The sequence below is a fragment of the Rhamphochromis longiceps genome, linkage group LG10, assembly GCF_057381845.1.
Source record: "Rhamphochromis longiceps isolate RC_006_pf linkage group LG10, R_longiceps_female_GT1.1, whole genome shotgun sequence".
NCBI lineage: Eukaryota > Metazoa > Chordata > Actinopteri > Cichliformes > Cichlidae > Rhamphochromis > Rhamphochromis longiceps.
In genome coordinates this window covers 22,082,748-22,100,375 of record NC_140566.1, presented here as the reverse complement: position 1 = coordinate 22,100,375, position 17,628 = coordinate 22,082,748, and the positions used below count along the sequence as shown (strand labels likewise).

The 17,628-nt window shown below is 41.5% G+C and overlaps 1 protein-coding gene across 1 annotated transcript; it reads left to right on the top strand.

The window, feature by feature from the left end:
- Nucleotides 1-261: 261 nt before the first annotated feature.
- Nucleotides 262-17,583, top strand: LOC146660901 (proto-oncogene DBL-like). Its single transcript, XM_085419650.1, has 26 exons — nucleotides 262-312; nucleotides 1,719-1,853; nucleotides 1,983-2,099; nucleotides 2,834-2,983; nucleotides 3,107-3,231; nucleotides 3,362-3,476; nucleotides 3,566-3,685; nucleotides 5,211-5,402; nucleotides 5,799-5,990; nucleotides 6,070-6,250; nucleotides 6,561-6,649; nucleotides 6,960-7,060; nucleotides 7,230-7,296; nucleotides 7,753-7,868; nucleotides 7,977-8,046; nucleotides 8,131-8,223; nucleotides 8,529-8,621; nucleotides 10,057-10,182; nucleotides 10,416-10,631; nucleotides 10,715-10,807; nucleotides 10,901-10,976; nucleotides 11,210-11,252; nucleotides 14,651-14,823; nucleotides 15,400-15,518; nucleotides 16,201-16,313; nucleotides 16,408-17,583. Exons 1-26 carry the CDS (start codon nucleotides 262-264, stop codon nucleotides 16,487-16,489), a joined length of 3,048 nt encoding a protein of 1,015 aa, XP_085275776.1. The 3' UTR covers nucleotides 16,490-17,583.
- Nucleotides 17,584-17,628: the final 45 nt, after the last annotated feature.

The following is a 17,628-nucleotide window of genomic DNA, read 5'->3' as shown; positions in this document are numbered from 1 at the left end:
GGAATAATGATGATAATGTAGACTTGTGTAAGTGTAAAGCGGCCAACTTCCTTTTGCTTTGACGTCAGGTGAAGCACACCCCACCATCCTGGTCCAGAGCAGAAGTGCATCTGCTGAGGTGCGCGCCGCTCTGCCTATCCGGACACTGCAGTGGAGGTTACCGTGCCATCTCTGCGGCTGCTCGTCCCCGACACCACGTCCCGCTGCGGACTTTCCGGGTACCAGCGAGGACAGGGCAGAACAAGGAAGCGCTAAAAAGCCATGGCCGAGTCCAACCCGCTACGGGGGTTCCCCCGTCTGCGCCGGGCCGCGGTAAGATCCGCCGGGAGGTGGGAGGCTTTAAACGGGGTGGCGAGAATGAGGATGCTGCAGCGGAGATATAGACGAGCTTTTCTTAAGGCTGCTAGGTGCTGCGACACAGAGGCTGGGATGTGTTCGCACCGCATTACATATTTAACACGCCTAAGAAAAGGGGTCGCGGTTGGACGGCAGTTCAGTGTTAAAGAGCCTGTGTCGGGGACCAGGACAGGCCAATGACAAATGTTTGGGCTGTAGTTGCAGGTGCAGAACAACAAGAGGCTGTATCAGCTCTGGCTCTGCAGTCTGCACACACAGAGGGATCAAGTTGTGCAGCTTTATGTAACACATTTTGAAACCTGTGTATTTAAAGTACTGACACAAATCTCTGTGCAGTTGTTTGGTGCAGATGTGCCTACAAGTCTGCAGCTATCAAGTTACCTCCATCATGGCTGCTGTTTTAGTAAATATCAAGAGGGACTGTGTGCAGTTGGGTGATTATTTACCTGGGACATTTGTAGTGTGCGCAGAGTATCAGTCTGGGTATTTGGTGTCCAAAAAAAGCTCCACAGCTATAGTTGATAACAGACTTGATGGCTTTTAATGCGCTTTAAAAAAAAAAAAAAAACACCTAATGAGGCATCCTTGAGGTTCTGCTTGTGTATTAGATTACACTGCACACATCAGTAGATGAGCAAGTGAAAATAATGCATCATGAGACACAGATAAGCTTCCCTCCAGGTTTCTCAGATTTGAAAGAGACTTACATTATATATAGAAGTCTTCTCCATTTTTATTAACTCCTCAGCCTCATGTTATCTGAGCCTGCACACAGGAGAGGGAAACTGGATAAATGGAAACACTGGCAGGCTTATGAAGAAAGAGTAAACATGCTTGATGACTAACCTTGCAGCATGTGGAAAAAGTAATACTTCAGTGGCAACAGAAGGTGTGGCATTCTTTGAGTTTGTAAAGCGGATACTGTTTACAGTCTGTGGTGTGAGAGGAGAGATGTGGTCAGGTGATGTGAAAAAGAGAGAAGAGTGACCATAGAGCAGAGTGAGCCAGAGAAGCTGACCGTCAGACCTTCTGAAGTGCTGCAGAGGCTGAAAGACTCCCCAGATTGACACAGAGGGATGCTGAGGCTGTGTTGAGCTTTGCTAGACTCCATGACAAACAACACCCAGCTGTCAGTGACTCTGAATGACTCGTCTGACTTTTTTCAACCCTCTAATTCTGGTGTTGTCAATCTGTGGGGTGAGCCCCCTTAGCAGGACACATAACCACAGCAGCATGAACAACATGGGAAAAATATCGCTTGTGCTAAATAATGCTTACCTTTATTTCACAAACATTTAACATACCAATCATTTCTTTGAATGACTGATAAATTGAGGGAATGATATCGTTTCTTCTTTCAGACCTCATTTCCAGGCAATCTACATTTGATCCTGGTGCTCAACCCCAGCAGTTTGTTAAGCTCTGCGCCGAGTCCATCATCGAGCACCGACCTGGGCTTTCGCTTCAGTCAGGATGACTTTCTGTTAAAGATGCCGGTGAGAGAAGGGGTTAAAAACTAGAGCACTCCTGTGCATGTATATTTAATTTTGTCACCTTTTAAAATGCCAACTGCAGTGCAACACTGGTCAGGTAACAGCCGGTTGCCTCGCGTTTGTGTTTTCTAGGTGGTGATGCTGCGTTCTGTTGGCGACCTGCTGCGCTACATTGATGAAAATCACTTGACAACAGACTTCACTGCAAAAGTGCAGTTCTGCCAAAGCGACTGGGTCGTCCTCCGAACAGTACGCACTTCAGATACTAGATAATCCACTTTATCTAGGCATGTTTTCTGTCATGCTAATTCTGTTAGTATCCAGGACAACTGTCTATGCTGCTAAATTTAACAGGCCATGATAGCTTGTTCTGGGAATGTAAAAATGTGTCTTTATAAATATTCTAAGCCTTCATTTTTGATCTTTTACTTTATGTTTAATTCTTTTGTATTATATACTCATGTGAAACAGAAAGTTTTCATATACAGTCATGTTACAAACTAAGTACACGTTTAGTGCTTCCTTTGGAGTTAAAAGGTTAACTACAATTCCCGTACCACTAAACAAATGCACTTGATTAATTGATAATTGGCAAGTGTAACCAACTCTTATAAAAGGAGCATGTAAGTGGTTGTAAACACTATGCTACACTCTTCCAAGGAGATGAGTCTTAGCAAATTCACCCCAAGATCGGACATTGCAATGCTCAGAGAAACCTTAAGAGAGCTGTGCAAAAACAAATTCCTGCAAACCTCAAAGAGTGGACCAAAATGTGGGAGTTGATAAAGTCGTATAAAAAACTTCAAGTTATTGCTGCTAAAGGTTGTTCAACAAGCTCCTGAATCATTAGGTGTACTTAGTTTTTCCACATATTTATATGCCTAATTTTGAGAACCATCAAAAAACTGAAATACAAATAATTTATTTCTGTGTTTTTTTTCTTCTTCTTTTTTTGGTTTGGGTGAAAATGTGTAATCCTGCAGTCCATCGAGACGTTTGCAGTGACAGTTAAAGAGATTGCCCAGCTGCTCCAGAGCTTCGGATCAGAGCTGTCAGACACCGAACTTCCTGATGAGGCTAACGCCATCGAATTCTTGCTGCACTCCCACACACACCGATACCGACAGATGAAGGTGGTGTTTTGCTCCCAATCATTTCCTGCCTCTCTCTGCTCACCCACACTGTATCTGTCACTTTCTGTACTTAATCATTCTCTCTCTCTTTTTTTTTTTTGCATCAATTTTGTACTGATCTAGAATGATATCAGGAATGTGCTGAAAGAAGGACGCCTCCTGCTGTCAAACCTGGAAACTGTCAAAGCTTCTAAAAGAGATGCAGAGGAGGAGAGGGAAATACAAGCAGACATGGACACTGTTAAGAGGTAAACCATCAGAGGATAAGTGAAGCTCGGCTTGAGTATGAAAGACACACTCTCAGTTTAATACCCTTTTCTAATGTTATTAAATCGTTCTTTTAGTAGACAGTTGTGTCATGCGGCCTGTGTGTTTTAGGCTCCTGGCACAGCTCGGAGACATGGAGGAGGCATTCGATGGCTTCTTTGAGAAACACCACCTGAAGCTGCAGCAGTACCTCCAGCTGCTACACTATGAAAGTAGTTTCCAGCAGGTGTGATAAGTGGTGCCGATGTCTTTTCACAAATCGTAGTAGTTCATGATCAGAGTCACACTGTTTTGTATTTGGTATCGTGTGTGTAGATGGAGGAGGTCCTGGAGCGGCTCTCTGCCCAGGAGAAGGAGATTGCCTCTTTGGGGAACACAGTGGTTCAGACAGAACAGTTACTTAAAGACCTGGATACACTGGACAAACGTGCTCAGGTGACACACATGCACACACACAATTAACATCTCACATGTGACTTGAAGAAATTTAGCAAGTGGGCCAAAATGTATATCTGTTTATCCAAAATAGGATTTATTCTCCTTCAGCAGTAATCTGCTGAAGGAGAATATGTGGAAAGCCCAAAGGCAAAGAGAGCATTCCTCCTGCCCTTCAATGCTCATGTATTGAATGCCTGCAGGCAGCGAGAGCAGCAGCAATCACCCACACAAGCAAACACACAATACCAGACAAATCTACCTTCCCTTCCATGTGGACACATAGGAAGCCTGAGGCAGGGAGATCAGCAGGCCGAGTCATTTCAGTGATATCTGTAACTGGGTTATATACCCATGAAGTCTATTCTGGCCACTGGCTATCAAAACCAATTCGCTTTGGTGCACAACCTAGCATCCCACAGATTCTTCTAAACTTCAGCTATATGCACTTTCTTCAAACCATCATGAGAACTCTCAATGTTGTGTTGGTAAAGTGCAATTTGTGTTCTGGCCAAAAAACAGCTATGAACTCCAGCAAATATGACGTCATATCTCTCCAAGCACTTGCAAAGGCATTCTGCTAGCAGAAAACTAGTAGCAAGAGACCTCCGCACACAGAGCGGGTCAAAGTGGGATTTTAATTACTCTTCCACACATAGCGTGGTGTAGAGAGGACCCGTATGCAGGACCCAGAGACAAACAAATCAAGAAAATGCAATCCTTTTATATTTCTGTTCAAAACTAGACAAAGTCCACCATGAAAAAATGAGATTTAGAAAGACAGGAGTGCCATAGATGGTTTGAAAAGGACAGGAGGGAAAAGCATAACTATATATAGGTGAGAATGATGAGACACAGGTGGAAACAGTCCACAGCAATTAGAAACTATGAGGGTTGGGGAGACGATTATATGATGGAGATAACCTTTAGAGCAGCGGTCCCCAACCTTTTTTGCTCCACGGACCGGTTTATGCCCGACAATATTTTCATCGACCGGCCTTTAAGGTGTCGCGGATAAATACAACAAAATAAAACTAGTACCGGTACCGAAAAAAAGAAAATTTATTCATAACACACGTGAAAAGACCAAGGAAAACCGAGTAAACGATAAAAACGATAACAAAATAACGCTGAAAACCGATAAAAACCCTGAAAACTATACATTTCACACCTGAACCTCAACTCTCGCGGCCCGGTACCAAACGACTCACGGACCGGTACCGGTCCAAGGCCCGGGGGACCGCTGCTTTAGAGTTAAACAGGAATAAGCTAAAAACTAAATAATTAACATTAAGACATGAAAACTAACACCAAGTCTGACAAAGACAGGGGAACACAGGAGGAAGGAGAAACTAGATGCACAACAAAACTCACCAAAACATAACAAAGCCAACATAACACATTTATGGCTTTTGGCAGGCTTTTCTTATAATTTGTACTGATGGAGTTTGCATGTTGTTCAGGTTCGTTCTTGTCTGACCTTTTCGTCATTAAAACCTCAAACCTCTGTCTCTGCTTGAATCAGGAGGAGATGGCTCGTGCCCAGGTGTTGATTCTACACGGTCACCAGTTGGCTGCAAACCACCACTACGCCCTGGCGCTCATCATCCAGCGCTGCAATGAGCTGCGACATTACTGTGATGTCATCACCATCGCCATACGCACCAAGAGGGCCTCGCTCACTCGAACACGAGACCTGCTGGGCTGCCTTGAGGAGGTAAAAATGTTCACAGGCCACTCTCACATGTGCAGAAATGCAAAGATGTGTGCATACAAACTTAAATGAAAACAGCAAAATGAATGCACTGATGATTGTGCATTTTTGATTGAATGATCTACTTGTGAATCTTCCTCTTGCCATTAATGAAAATCAGGTCATTTTTATTTATACAGCCCCAAATCACAAATATGCCTCTATTTATAGTTGTCTATAAATCTATAAATCTCTAGGCTCTTCTGTCCTAGAGAAACATTTGACAAAGAAAAGTCTCTCATCTGCAAGTCAGTTGTTGACTGAAGCAAATATTTGCTCTGTTAGCAATCGTTCACCTTTCTTGTAGCACAAAGTGTTGCCATGGAATCGGTCTTGTATTTAGCAGTCTTTTGTGAGCAGGCCCTTCGCTGGTGCGACGAGGGCGCCTATCTACTGGCCAGCCAGATGGTGGACAAGTTCCAAACCAGAGAAGGAGCTCAGGAAGCATTGCAGTACCTCAGCTGCCACCAGGAGAGGGCGCCATCAGCCATGAAAAACAGCCAGGATACTCTCAGCTTTGAATTTCAAGCCATACTCACCCCGCAGCTACAGGTAACCTGAAACCGCTGACACAAACACACATATATTTGAGACCACTGTTGTTTACTATAGTAGCTCTGTGTCTGTCCAGTCCCAGATTTCCATGGTGACAGAGAAGCTGAACTCAATGCAGTGCATGATCAGAAACAGGGAGCAGTGTCTGAGGAAGCTGGCGGACGTGCAGGTCCGACCCATACAGCTGGTGGCCCCTCGGCCAGAACCGGACCAGACTTTCCAGCGTTGCAAGTCACCCCTTTTCTCCCCCAAACATGGTATAACATCTTCCATTGCATTCTTCTTAACACATACTCAACAATTCAATCCTAATGGGGTTTCTTCCTGTTTTGCAGTAGAAAGTATGATAAAGCACAGGAGATATTTTGAGCATTGAAGAGGTTCATGTCTGTTGTTGAGTAGGATGTTCTTGGGCACAGTTATCTCCCTATCCTACCTCCATGTCCCTCTTGCATTCAACAGTTTAACCAAGCTTTGTTCTTGACTGCGCTCTAAAGGTCTTGAGCTGTTGCTCTTTTGCCAGCATTTCCTTTTTGTTCTTTCTTATATGTGCGATATCCTCCACAGGTGTAGACTTTAATGTTTTGAACTCCAAGTTCTCCTTTGATCTGCTTCCCGGCAAGAGGGCTGCAAGAAGGAACAACAGCCAACCCAAGGTGTGTGTCTATATATATGTACACATATACGTGTGTGTGTGTGTTTTCTCTTTCACTGCAGGAGAAAACTTGAACTTAGTAGACATTATCCAATGGGCATGCGACATTAAACAATTTTTAATCTCCCAGCATGCACCAGAATAATATTTCCAGTAGAAGGAGTGTGTCTCACTGCTGTGTGCTCTATGAGAAAGGGCAACTTTGGCAACAGATCTGCAGACTCTCTGTTTATCACGTGTTTAAAACGCGTATTTTTACTCACTTTCCCACGGAAAGTTTAAGCTGACGTGATATGTATGTGTTTCGTCAGATCGAGGTGATGCATGATTACCAAGGCAACCGCAGCTGTCTATATGGACCCAACCCTGAAACTGATTCAGAGGCAGAGGACAACCCAGAGCAGGTCACACGGTACAGTCTTAAATGTTAATTGTGACTCTAATGTCGCTAGTTGTTTTAGGTGTATGTGTGTGATCCGTTTAGGAGCCTTTCAGCTTCTTCCTGTGCGAGTGTCAGAGCTTACACAGTAGTTTTACATTGTTTTTTTTTGTCTGTTTATGTTTACGTTCACTCTTTTTAGCCATATTATGAAGGAACTGATAGCTACAGAGAGGATCTATGTGGATGAACTGCTCTCCGTCCTTCTGGTGAGTTAGTTTAGATCATTTGATGGTATTGTTTGGTTTGTTGGATATTTCATAATTTTTATAGATATACATATCTGTATACAGAATAGTAATGGGCAGTATTTTAGGTACAGGGGCTTTCTAGATTTAATTTTTAGTCTGGGTAACACTGACAGCATGAGGAGGGAATAGCTTGAAATCTTGGGCAATCTTGAAACCACTGGCTATTACCTGGTTATGATTTAGTTGTTTGTTAGCTTTTCTAGTTTGTCTTCATCAACGTCAACATTAACCAGGGCACAGAAGAACAAGTCTTAGCTAGAGTATCCACGGAGTGGTCATCAGATGACAGGGTTTCCAGACTTGTTTTGTCATTTTGTATTTCTTGACTTTTTTAATTAAAACTTTCTCCTTTTCTTTGGCTTGCATTACCATCTCTCCTCTCCCTTGACTACCTCTCGCCCCTGCAATTATCAGGGTTACAGGGCAGAAATGGAGGACCCCTCTGTGGCTAATCTTCTTCCTGTAGCTTTGCGCAGCCAGAAGGACGTTCTGTTCGGCAACATGCCAGAGATTTACCAGTTCCACAGCAGGCAAGCCGCACACACAAACACACAGAGCTCACAAGCTGTTCCTGTCCCTTTCTGTCTTTTCATGCTGATCCAATTTCCTTTTATGTTCCTCTTGGTTTCTCCTTGCAGGATCTTCCTCCAAGATCTGCAGAGTTGCCTGGAGACACCAGAGAGCGTGGGGGCTTGCTTTCTGAAAAGGGTGAGGGAAGATGTGATGAAAAACACGAGGACTTTACGTGTGATATAACATAATATGTTTAAATGTACATTTGTGTGTGAGCAGAAGGAAAAGTTCCAGGTGTACGAGCGTTACTGCCAAAACAAGCCTCGCTCCGAGTTGCTCTGGAGACAGTGTGCTGATTCGCTGTTCTTTCAGGTAGTTGCACACGTTTAACACGATGCACTCACTTTCACTTTGTAGTTATGGCACAGTTTTTGTTCAGAATGGATTTTGTGCTGTAGCGTTAATCTCATTAAAATGACGTTAACGCGGCTAGCCCCGTGCGAGGGCTGCATAGCGTCAGCGCGGTTAGCTCGTTAACGCGCTAGCACTGTGCAGCCCCTCGCACGGGGTGATCCGCGTTAATGCGGTTATGGAGTTAACGTCATTTTAACGAGATTAACGCTGACAGCACTAATTTTGATCTCTCTGTCTCTGTGTCCTGTTCTTTCTTTCTGCAGGAGTGCCAGAAGAAGCTTGATCACAAGTTAGGTCTGGACTCTTACCTCTTGAAACCAGTCCAACGCCTCACCAAGTACCAGCTGCTGCTCAAGGTTTTCTACATTTGAGCTATAAAAATTTATTAGTAATGCAGGTCACTCACTGAAATGAATAATTCTTAGTCTGTTTTCAATGTATAATAAAGAAATGTAAATTTTGACTTATAATTTCATTAATAGCCCGACTGACGTATCCGATATTTTCGATATTAGCTATTTGCTGATTTATTGCTATTGACATTTATAAAAACGAGACACCGGAACACACTTATACCGTGTTATGAGTAAATCAATACATATGACAAATATCAGAGAAATCTGTTCGCACTTTGTGTGTCGTGTGTCTGGAGAAATATCATAATAGCAGATTTTTATAATACTGATGTTCATCAAATATCGGTCTCTGTATAGGTCAGCTCTAATTACAACTGCTGATAACAAAAAACTTTCATATACCTAATAAAGATCAGTATGCTACTAACATAGCTACTAAAGCTTAAAATCAGATATTGTATTACAAATGAACAGTACATGCAATACATGATCTTTCACTATTTTCACTATTTTCTGGGGGTTTTTACCGTCAACTTAGCACGACCCCTGCCAGTCACAAAATATTACAGCAATCAATGTTTTTACAACATGCAATTGTGTTAAAAAATCCTAACTTTCTCATGATTTACAATGTGCATCTGTATTCATAGAACAAAAATATTCAGGGAGATCTTGAATGATTACTGATTCATGAGTCCCTCAGAAGCTCAAATAAATACTCTGGTGGTGAAAATGTTAATATTTGCTTTCATCCACTATGTTATTGTGTATTACTTGGCAAGTCATGTACCAAAATCTTCTCAGACATTCATCATCCAGGCCATAAAATTTAACAGCACCCTCATACAGCGCAAAGTGTATCAACTCATCACCAGAAAAAAAGTGCTTCTAATGTTATTGGCTACAGCAAAGTAGGTCAGGAAAACAAACATGTTTCATAATTGAAAATGTCTGTGCGTTGAACTTTGAGCTGCAAGAGGGAGTATTGATAGAAGACTGAGCTCTGTGAGCCTGCGGTTCTTGTCCTGACCTCTGTTTTTTTTTCTTTCTATTAGCGGTAATTATTATTTTTGCTGTGCTTTTTTTTTAATAGCAGTAATATCTCATGTGGACGAGCCGTCCATACAGTAATTGCTTTTGTCTGAATTGACGCATGGACAAAATGACGCTGGCACAGAGAGACAAGGTTATTTCAACAGAAACAGAGATGCAGACAAATAAAAATGACTTTTGTGGACACGCACAATTTTAAAAGGCACAGAGACTAATCGACAGCAACAGGTTGGATCCATTTATTCAATTTGCAGAGTCACAGACAGGCTGACAATGATTTACATGTGCATAAAGCCATTTAAGTGGACAGACATCAAGGCAGACCAGATTAGATAAAGTAAGATCCACTGACATGTCATGCTGTGTGCCTGTCCTTGTTCAGGAGCTTTTAAAGCACTGCACAGAGGAGCGATACCGCTGTGAACTCCAGGAGGCTCTGGACTCCATGCTGGAGCTGTTGAAGTCTGTCAATGACTCCATGCATCAAATAGCCATCACCGGATATCAGGTACCAGCCAGTCAAATCAACAAATAAAACAGCAGACACACAATCACATTACTGGTTCGCAGATTTATGACCTTTCATCACACTTAATCTTATTAGAGCAAAGCACAAAATCTTTCTTACTGGTTGCGATGAGAATAGATTGTGCGTGTGGAAAAACCTTCAGTATATTACTTTGCTGGCAAGCTGCAGATTTGAGTCTTGAGTGTATCCATCTGTCTGTCTCCATGACACAGGGTGATCTCAGCCATCTGGGTCGTGTCGTGATGCAAGGCAGCTTTAGCGTGTGGATCAGCCATAAAAGGGCAGCGGTGCGAATGAAAGAGCTGGCCAGATTCAAACCCATGCAGAGGCACCTCTTCCTCTATGAGCACGCCCTGCTCTTCTGCAAGCGCAGAGACGAGGACAACCACGACAGGGCGCCCTTCTACAGCTTCAAATCGTGCCTCAGAGTAATAACACGAAAAACTCTCTCACATTATCAGGCGACTCAAACACTTTGTTTCCAATTTACGGTTTTTCTCTCTGTCTGTAGATGAGTGCAGTGGGAATCACGGAAAATGTGAAAGGAGATGTGAAAAAATTTGAAATCTGGTATAGCAGCAGAGAAGTGGTGTACATAGTTCAGGTATGTGATGCTCTTTTTTTCTATTTTAAGTGTAACTGAAAAGACTTTTCAGTGTCTTAGTAGTGTGTTATTTTCACTCTGTGTCTCTATTAGGCTCCCACGGTGGAGGTCAAAGTTGCCTGGCTGATGGAGATTCGAAAAATTCTCAACAACCAGCAAAAACTACAAGGTTTCAATTAATGTTGATGTTGCTTTGTGACCTTTTCTTTTTCCTTTTTTAAAAGCCTGATTTCATTTATATGACTCGTGTTCAGTCATGGTTTTTTTTTTTTTTAGTGCTTTGTGGTTTTTGTTGAAACCTTAGGCTCCTTCCTAGCAGTGTAATTTCCTTTAATCTGTTGTTTATGGATTTTTATTCCTTCTACATCTAACTCATTCCTCTATGTCATCTCATCTTCTTAGATGAAGCTTCTCTTCTGCTTTCAGACAACCCTCTCTCTGACAGGTGATTCTCTCTGCATGACCTCACATGATGTAGGGATGTGCAAAAACATTTACATAAGAATCATGAAATGTTTTTATTCAGGTCACACAAACCAAAAAGATTCAGTTTTTTTCAATAGCTTTTTTCAAAAGTTGGGACGCTGTGTAAAATGCAAACATATCAAAGGTACAAGCTGAGGCATTTTACTGGTCCATGAAAAATATTTGCTCACTTTAACATTCATGATGGCAACTCGTCTCTATAAAGCTGGACTTTAGAGAGGTAGAGTTTCTCACGTGTAAAGATGGGCAGAGGTTCACCAATCTGCATAAAACTCTGTCTGCAAATTGTGAAACAAATTTCACAATAATGTTCCTCAACCTTTGTGAATTGTGAAGACTGAATATCTCATCATCTACAGGACATTATATCATCAAATGATTCAAAATCTGGAGAAAGCTCTGTGTGCTCAGGGGACAAAGATTTGAAAATCATTGTGTACATTTTACACGGTGTCCCAACTTTTTTTGAATCTGGGTTGTGTGAGTAACTCAGTGGATAGAATGTCAAAATTCCCTCATCCCCATATAGCATCAGAGAAGCTTGTTATGATGTTTCATGTGTGGTGAGAACAGGTCAGCCCAAGTCTGATGACTCGATTCTATTCTTTTAAAGCTTGATAAATTCTGTGAAGAAAAAGATTGTGTTTTGACCCTTAAATCCAATTTCTGGAATGACTTCCCGATCACATAACACCCGCCTACAAGTCAGGATATCCGCCATCGCCACAATCATAATTCTCATAATAATCTTTTTACAGTTTATTGATGTTACTGAGTCAGTGTGCATGTGCGCAGTAGCTCCATATGTGAATGTATCAGCATCTTTGTCATTACCCTTGAGATTTTAACTGCCAAATCCTGCAGATGGCACAACATTGTCTTCAGCTCTGATATTTAAAACTGCTGGTTTTCAGCACCATGGACAGTGCCATTCACTTAATTTAGGCCTGCTACAGTTTCTTTCTGTGCTGCCGGGCTTTGATTCCTCTTCATATTCATGCATATTCACCTCACTGCAACAGTCCCTGATTAGATGCTTTAAAGTCCTACTGACTGTAACAGGGAGGCTGTGCATTACGTTCTTTTAAACACATTCTTTTAAGTGACTCTGTCAGATACATTCTTGATCCCGTGGTGACCATTAAAGTGATAGGATAGGAGGTAACTGTAAGTTAGACTACTTTTAGAGCGGTTTTCTTTTTAATATTTTGCACTTGTTGCTTTGATGATCGCAAGCTATTCAACGTATTGTCAGTGATGGAGCTTTGCAGTGTGTTGGAGTTTGTGGGTGTGTGTTTGTGGAGTTGTTCTGGAGGTAACAGTTTTATGTTTACAGGTGGCATGCTAGCATGTTGTAAGGTCAAGTAATGGCTGAGCCTTGTGTGTGTCACAATATGCAAGATCATGGAGATTCAGTTTATGGGAAATTTATCAACACTGGTATATTTTCTCTTTGTCAGCAGCTTCTACAAAGAGATCAAAACTAATGTTGTTATTTGTAGTCTCAGCCGGGTTTTGCTTGGACCTCCACTGTTCATGAAACATTTTTAAACATATCAATGACACATACTGTTGCAGTGCTGTAATCACTGGCACTAGGTTACAACAGTTGCATTATTTATAATTCAAAAAAATAAATAAATAAATAACTTGCACAGCTATAAAGAATTATTAAACATTTGATGTAAAATTAAAATCCATATTTGTGAGCATTTATAGAAATCTTTAATAGGGAACCAGGAGATTTTAAAGGGTGTTAGAAGGTATTGACAGAGACAGATGAGATGGTAGATTTGAGGGCCAAAATGTAGGATGCAAAACTAATTTACACACAAGCTTTAATGGCTGATTTCAAAATTCACAAGTTGAAAAGAGAAACAAAAGGTACCAGAGAAAAACAGGAAGAACCATAAAGCAAACCGGGTCCTTATGAAGCAAGCTCAGCATCACCACGGGGAAGTACCCAAAAGACAAATGCTAAACACAGAGAGAGGAAGAGTTTGACTGAACAACATGAATGACAAAAGTGAGTACTGCTGCGTTTTCAGTCAGAGAAGCACTTCATAACACATCAGAGTGATTTCTTTGGTCTCAGTTGATGCATTTTTTCCAAAACACGTCTCTGTGGCTTTCAAGCTCAGAAGACTTTACACCCAAAATTGGTTCACACCAAGGATCCTATCCCCCGGTAAAAACAGAGTAATATAGTGTACACTGTTAAGTGCCAGGAGGATCGCTCTCAGTTATACATCGGGGAAAACTGATTAAGCAGAAGAGCTGCATCCTCTGGAAAAAACTCTATTTACACCTACAGATCTCTTTGGCCCTTGTTTTAGTGATAAGAATGTACACGTCCTGGACAGGGAGGAACGCTGGTTTGATCCGGCAGTCAAGCAGGACATTTACCTGAAAAGGGAAAAATCATCTCTGAACTGAGGAAGGGACCCTAGCTACAGTTCTGTGATTGCATCCAGGATTTCCTTACCTGGATCCAGACTGAGGGTGAAAAGTCGTACGCAGAATATTCTGTAAATTCAAAAAACTAAAAGTCATCGTACCACAGGAATGAGGATTAAAGAGTTTTAAAAAGTACAACAAACTTTAAGCACTAGAATGATAAAAAAAAAACCCAAACAGAAATTCAGACTAAAATGTTTTAACACAAAACTCAAAGAGGCCCACGACCCATTGTTAGTGTTGGTCTTATCATGGGAGTTGTTGACATACATTAAATGATACCAGCGATTTCTTTTAAGAATTTGAGCATGGTAAAACCCCGATCAGACATTGTCTTGAAGCACTTTTGGATTCTTACTAATATACAGTATGGATGATGAAATACTGTAAGGATTGCCACTCTTTGAATGATATGTGGATCTCACAATTGTGTAGGCCTCACAGTATTTGTAAGTAATTGCAGTGTTTGCTTTATTTAGTAGATGGGAAGGCTTAAAACATTCGGACAATTATTATTGTACTGCGTTAATGTTCTTTCTAGTTATTGTATTAAATGGGACAAGCTTCACCCGTCTACTACATAAAGCAGGTTGAAGCACACGTGGAAATTATTTGCAAATGCCCTTTAATCAGGGCCTGTTATGCGTGTTTGCGTAGAATATTGTAGAAATAATATTTCCATATATTGCAGCGATCTATGATATAAATGATTTTCATGTGATAACCTTGAACATCCTTTGAAATCAGGCGCTGAAATATATGTGACTGTAACCTGAGTGGAATGTTGTGTTAATTTACAGACTGTGTTTGAGGTAACAGCTCGTTTTGTGACACCGTGGATGTCGTTGTTGTTTTGTTTGTTGTGCTCGTTGGTCTTGTTCCCATTGTGATGTGGTTTAGTGCATCAGAGATGTGTGTGTCGTGGGGCAGCGTGCCGGTGGGAGGCTGCTCAGCGTGTCTCCCTGTTCCTCACAGCTCCTCTACAACAAGCCACTCCCACATTCCCAGAGGGGAGGAGTCGCTACACACTAGCCCCGCCCATTCTGATCCTGTGGTTCATTCACCTCGACGCAGTGAGTTGGACAAATGGAATACAAACACACACACTTGTTTTTACACCTTAGCGAGGACATCAAATCGACAGGAGCTGTCCCTAGCCACTTACCTGAACCATAAGAAATGAATATTTAACCCTAAACCTAACCATAACCTAATTGTAACCTTAACCCTGAAACTGCAATTTGAGGTGTTTGTGCTGATATGCTGTATTTGATTTTTTATCATGCCCTACCATCTTTTTAGAGATAAGAGGTTTTCCCCTTTTTCTAATTGCTCTGTCATGAACTTTAACATTTAACATGGGTATTCTGCAGCTTCTCTCAGCATTGCATGGTCTCACTTTAGTGAACATTTTCTAGGATGTCCACTGGGAAGTTTAGCATCTGTATTGCATGTTTTCCACTTGTGGATGACCTTTCTTAGTGTAGAATGATGGACTTCAGATTGGAAATGACCTTACTGACCTTTCTTTTTTACCATGAGTATTTCATTACTAACACTTAACTGTTCAATTTTCTCATTTACAAAACAAAGAAACAGAAAAATTCTGCAGTTTCACTTCACTTCTTTTAGCTGTCTTTCATCTGTAGGTTGGCCTGTGAATGCTCACTCAGTGGCAATCTGTGAGGGCCTGGAGGACTGGGGTGCTACAGACCTCTCCACTTTATCAGACTCAGAGGAGGAGGATGAGGATCAGCCTGCCCCACTGGTGAGATTTTGTTACTGTCACATGAGATATGCACAGAGTTCACACAGAAACTGAGATGTGGTTATGCAGAGAACATTGAAGCAGTCTAAATATGCTTGCCTGATGGGAGGGACTTACTAAAGCTTTTAAAATTCTAGCTGTTATTTTTTGTTTGTTTCTTTGTGTTTGCATGAAGCCTACCGCCTCTTTAAGGGAAAACTATGAACATTAAGCTGTGCAGCTACAGCAGGTGGAAGGTCCTACCTGAACCTAGTAGACCTCCCTCAAATGAGTGGTGGCATCCAGCCTGACATTTTCTTACACCAGAATTCAAAATATCATTAGCATAAGAGCTATAAGTCTTATGTCTTTGTTTTTTAAAAAGATCCTCCAGCTTTCTTTTCTGGCAGTTCCTTCCTCGTCTTCCTCATCTTCCTCTTTTCATTACCTCCTACTGGAGACTGATATTAGATAAGACCTGCCTTCTTGATATTTTTCCCCCATCCAATATGACTATGAAGGACACTGTGACTGACGTATCATCTATTGTACACTGATACTTTGTGCGATGATGCTCTTTGCGCCTGTGGTGGTTTATGAGTTCCTAAATGAGTAAATATGTATTTGTCTTGTCTATTCATTCACGTGGCAAAGGGTTTTATACACTGTTCCCTCAGTTTTAATTGTTTTTACTCTGTTCCAGGTGGCGGGCAGGTACAGAGTGATGGTAGAGAGCACCATGGCCAGCTCTGATGACATCATCTTTAACTGTGGTGATGTCATCCAGCTGCTGCATGAGGATTCATCAGGAATGTGGTAAGACAGGCGACATTCTTCAGAAATCTTGCATTCAACCATTTTCAAATGTTGAGATGTTTAAAAAGATTTCCTGCGATGTGTGTAACTGCAGGATAGTGAAGAATATAAGTCGTGGCGAAGAAGGCCGCGTCCTACCCGAGGACTTGCATAGGATTCTGGGAGAGACGTGCTGAGAGCCAATCAGGACAGAGGATGAATGAAGAAGTGTGCCTGTTTGTTCCTCATACTTTGCCTGAATATCCTTCCATGTGTACAGACACACACAGACTTATATATTCCATCAACTTCCTGAAAAAATGGGCATCTGAATCTGCTTGTCAATCAGAATGAAGCACAACATCAGCCACAGACTTTACTCCTCAAACTGCTGTGAGAGTTTCACCTCTGAAGACTGTGACCTCCAGAAAGAACCTCAGAAGACTTTAACAGTGGAAAGCACATACAAGCCATCCTTTGCTCTGCCTTCTCCGGCAGCAGTACATCAGATTATTTTGGACTGAAGACTTTAAACAGGGGCTTTTATTTATATGTTCAGAGTGGACTTTTGTTCTAGACGTCAAGCTGTATAATTTCTATTTTCTTATGAAACATCATGTCTACCAACATATCATTACTGTTCTTGTGCCAAACAGCTAAGCTAACTGTCATGCAGAAATGCCCTGGTTACGTCGTCGCCGCCTCTTAGCAGCCAAAGTGAACACTGAATGTCTGTCAGTTTTGTTTATGTGATAAAAAAAGAAAACAAAATAAGAAAAAAAATGAAAATATGGCATTTTAGTTTTCCAGGTTTCAGCTTTCATACTAGCTCTAGACAATTTGACACTCAGTGCTCATAGTGTGGGAAAAAATTACTGCATACCCTTGTTTACACTTAGCTTAATTAAAAGGGACCGATTATGCTTTACTTTTCTCTCTCCTTAAATAATTACCTGTTACAGCAGTGCTACTCATATTAAGCATGGCCAGAGTAATCCCTGTAAGCTAAAAGATAAGGCTTCAAATAGCTCCAAATGCTTGGTTTCATACAGCTCCTTTTACTCTCAGCTCTTAATGACATCAGTGAGAATGGGTATGATGTTTATGATGTGCAAATGAGAAACGAGCTAGCTTAAAGGGATGGGACAGGAAACTGCACTATTAGTGTAATTAGTATGAGATAAATGATTATTCTGAACTTTGAATCATACCAAGCTGCTTAAGTAGATTCCAAGAATAAAACATATGGAGCTGGAAATGAGAATAATCGGTCCCTTTAGTGACGTGTCATAGCAGGAAAGGCAGAGGCATAAAAACATTGTTGAAAGTTAGTTTG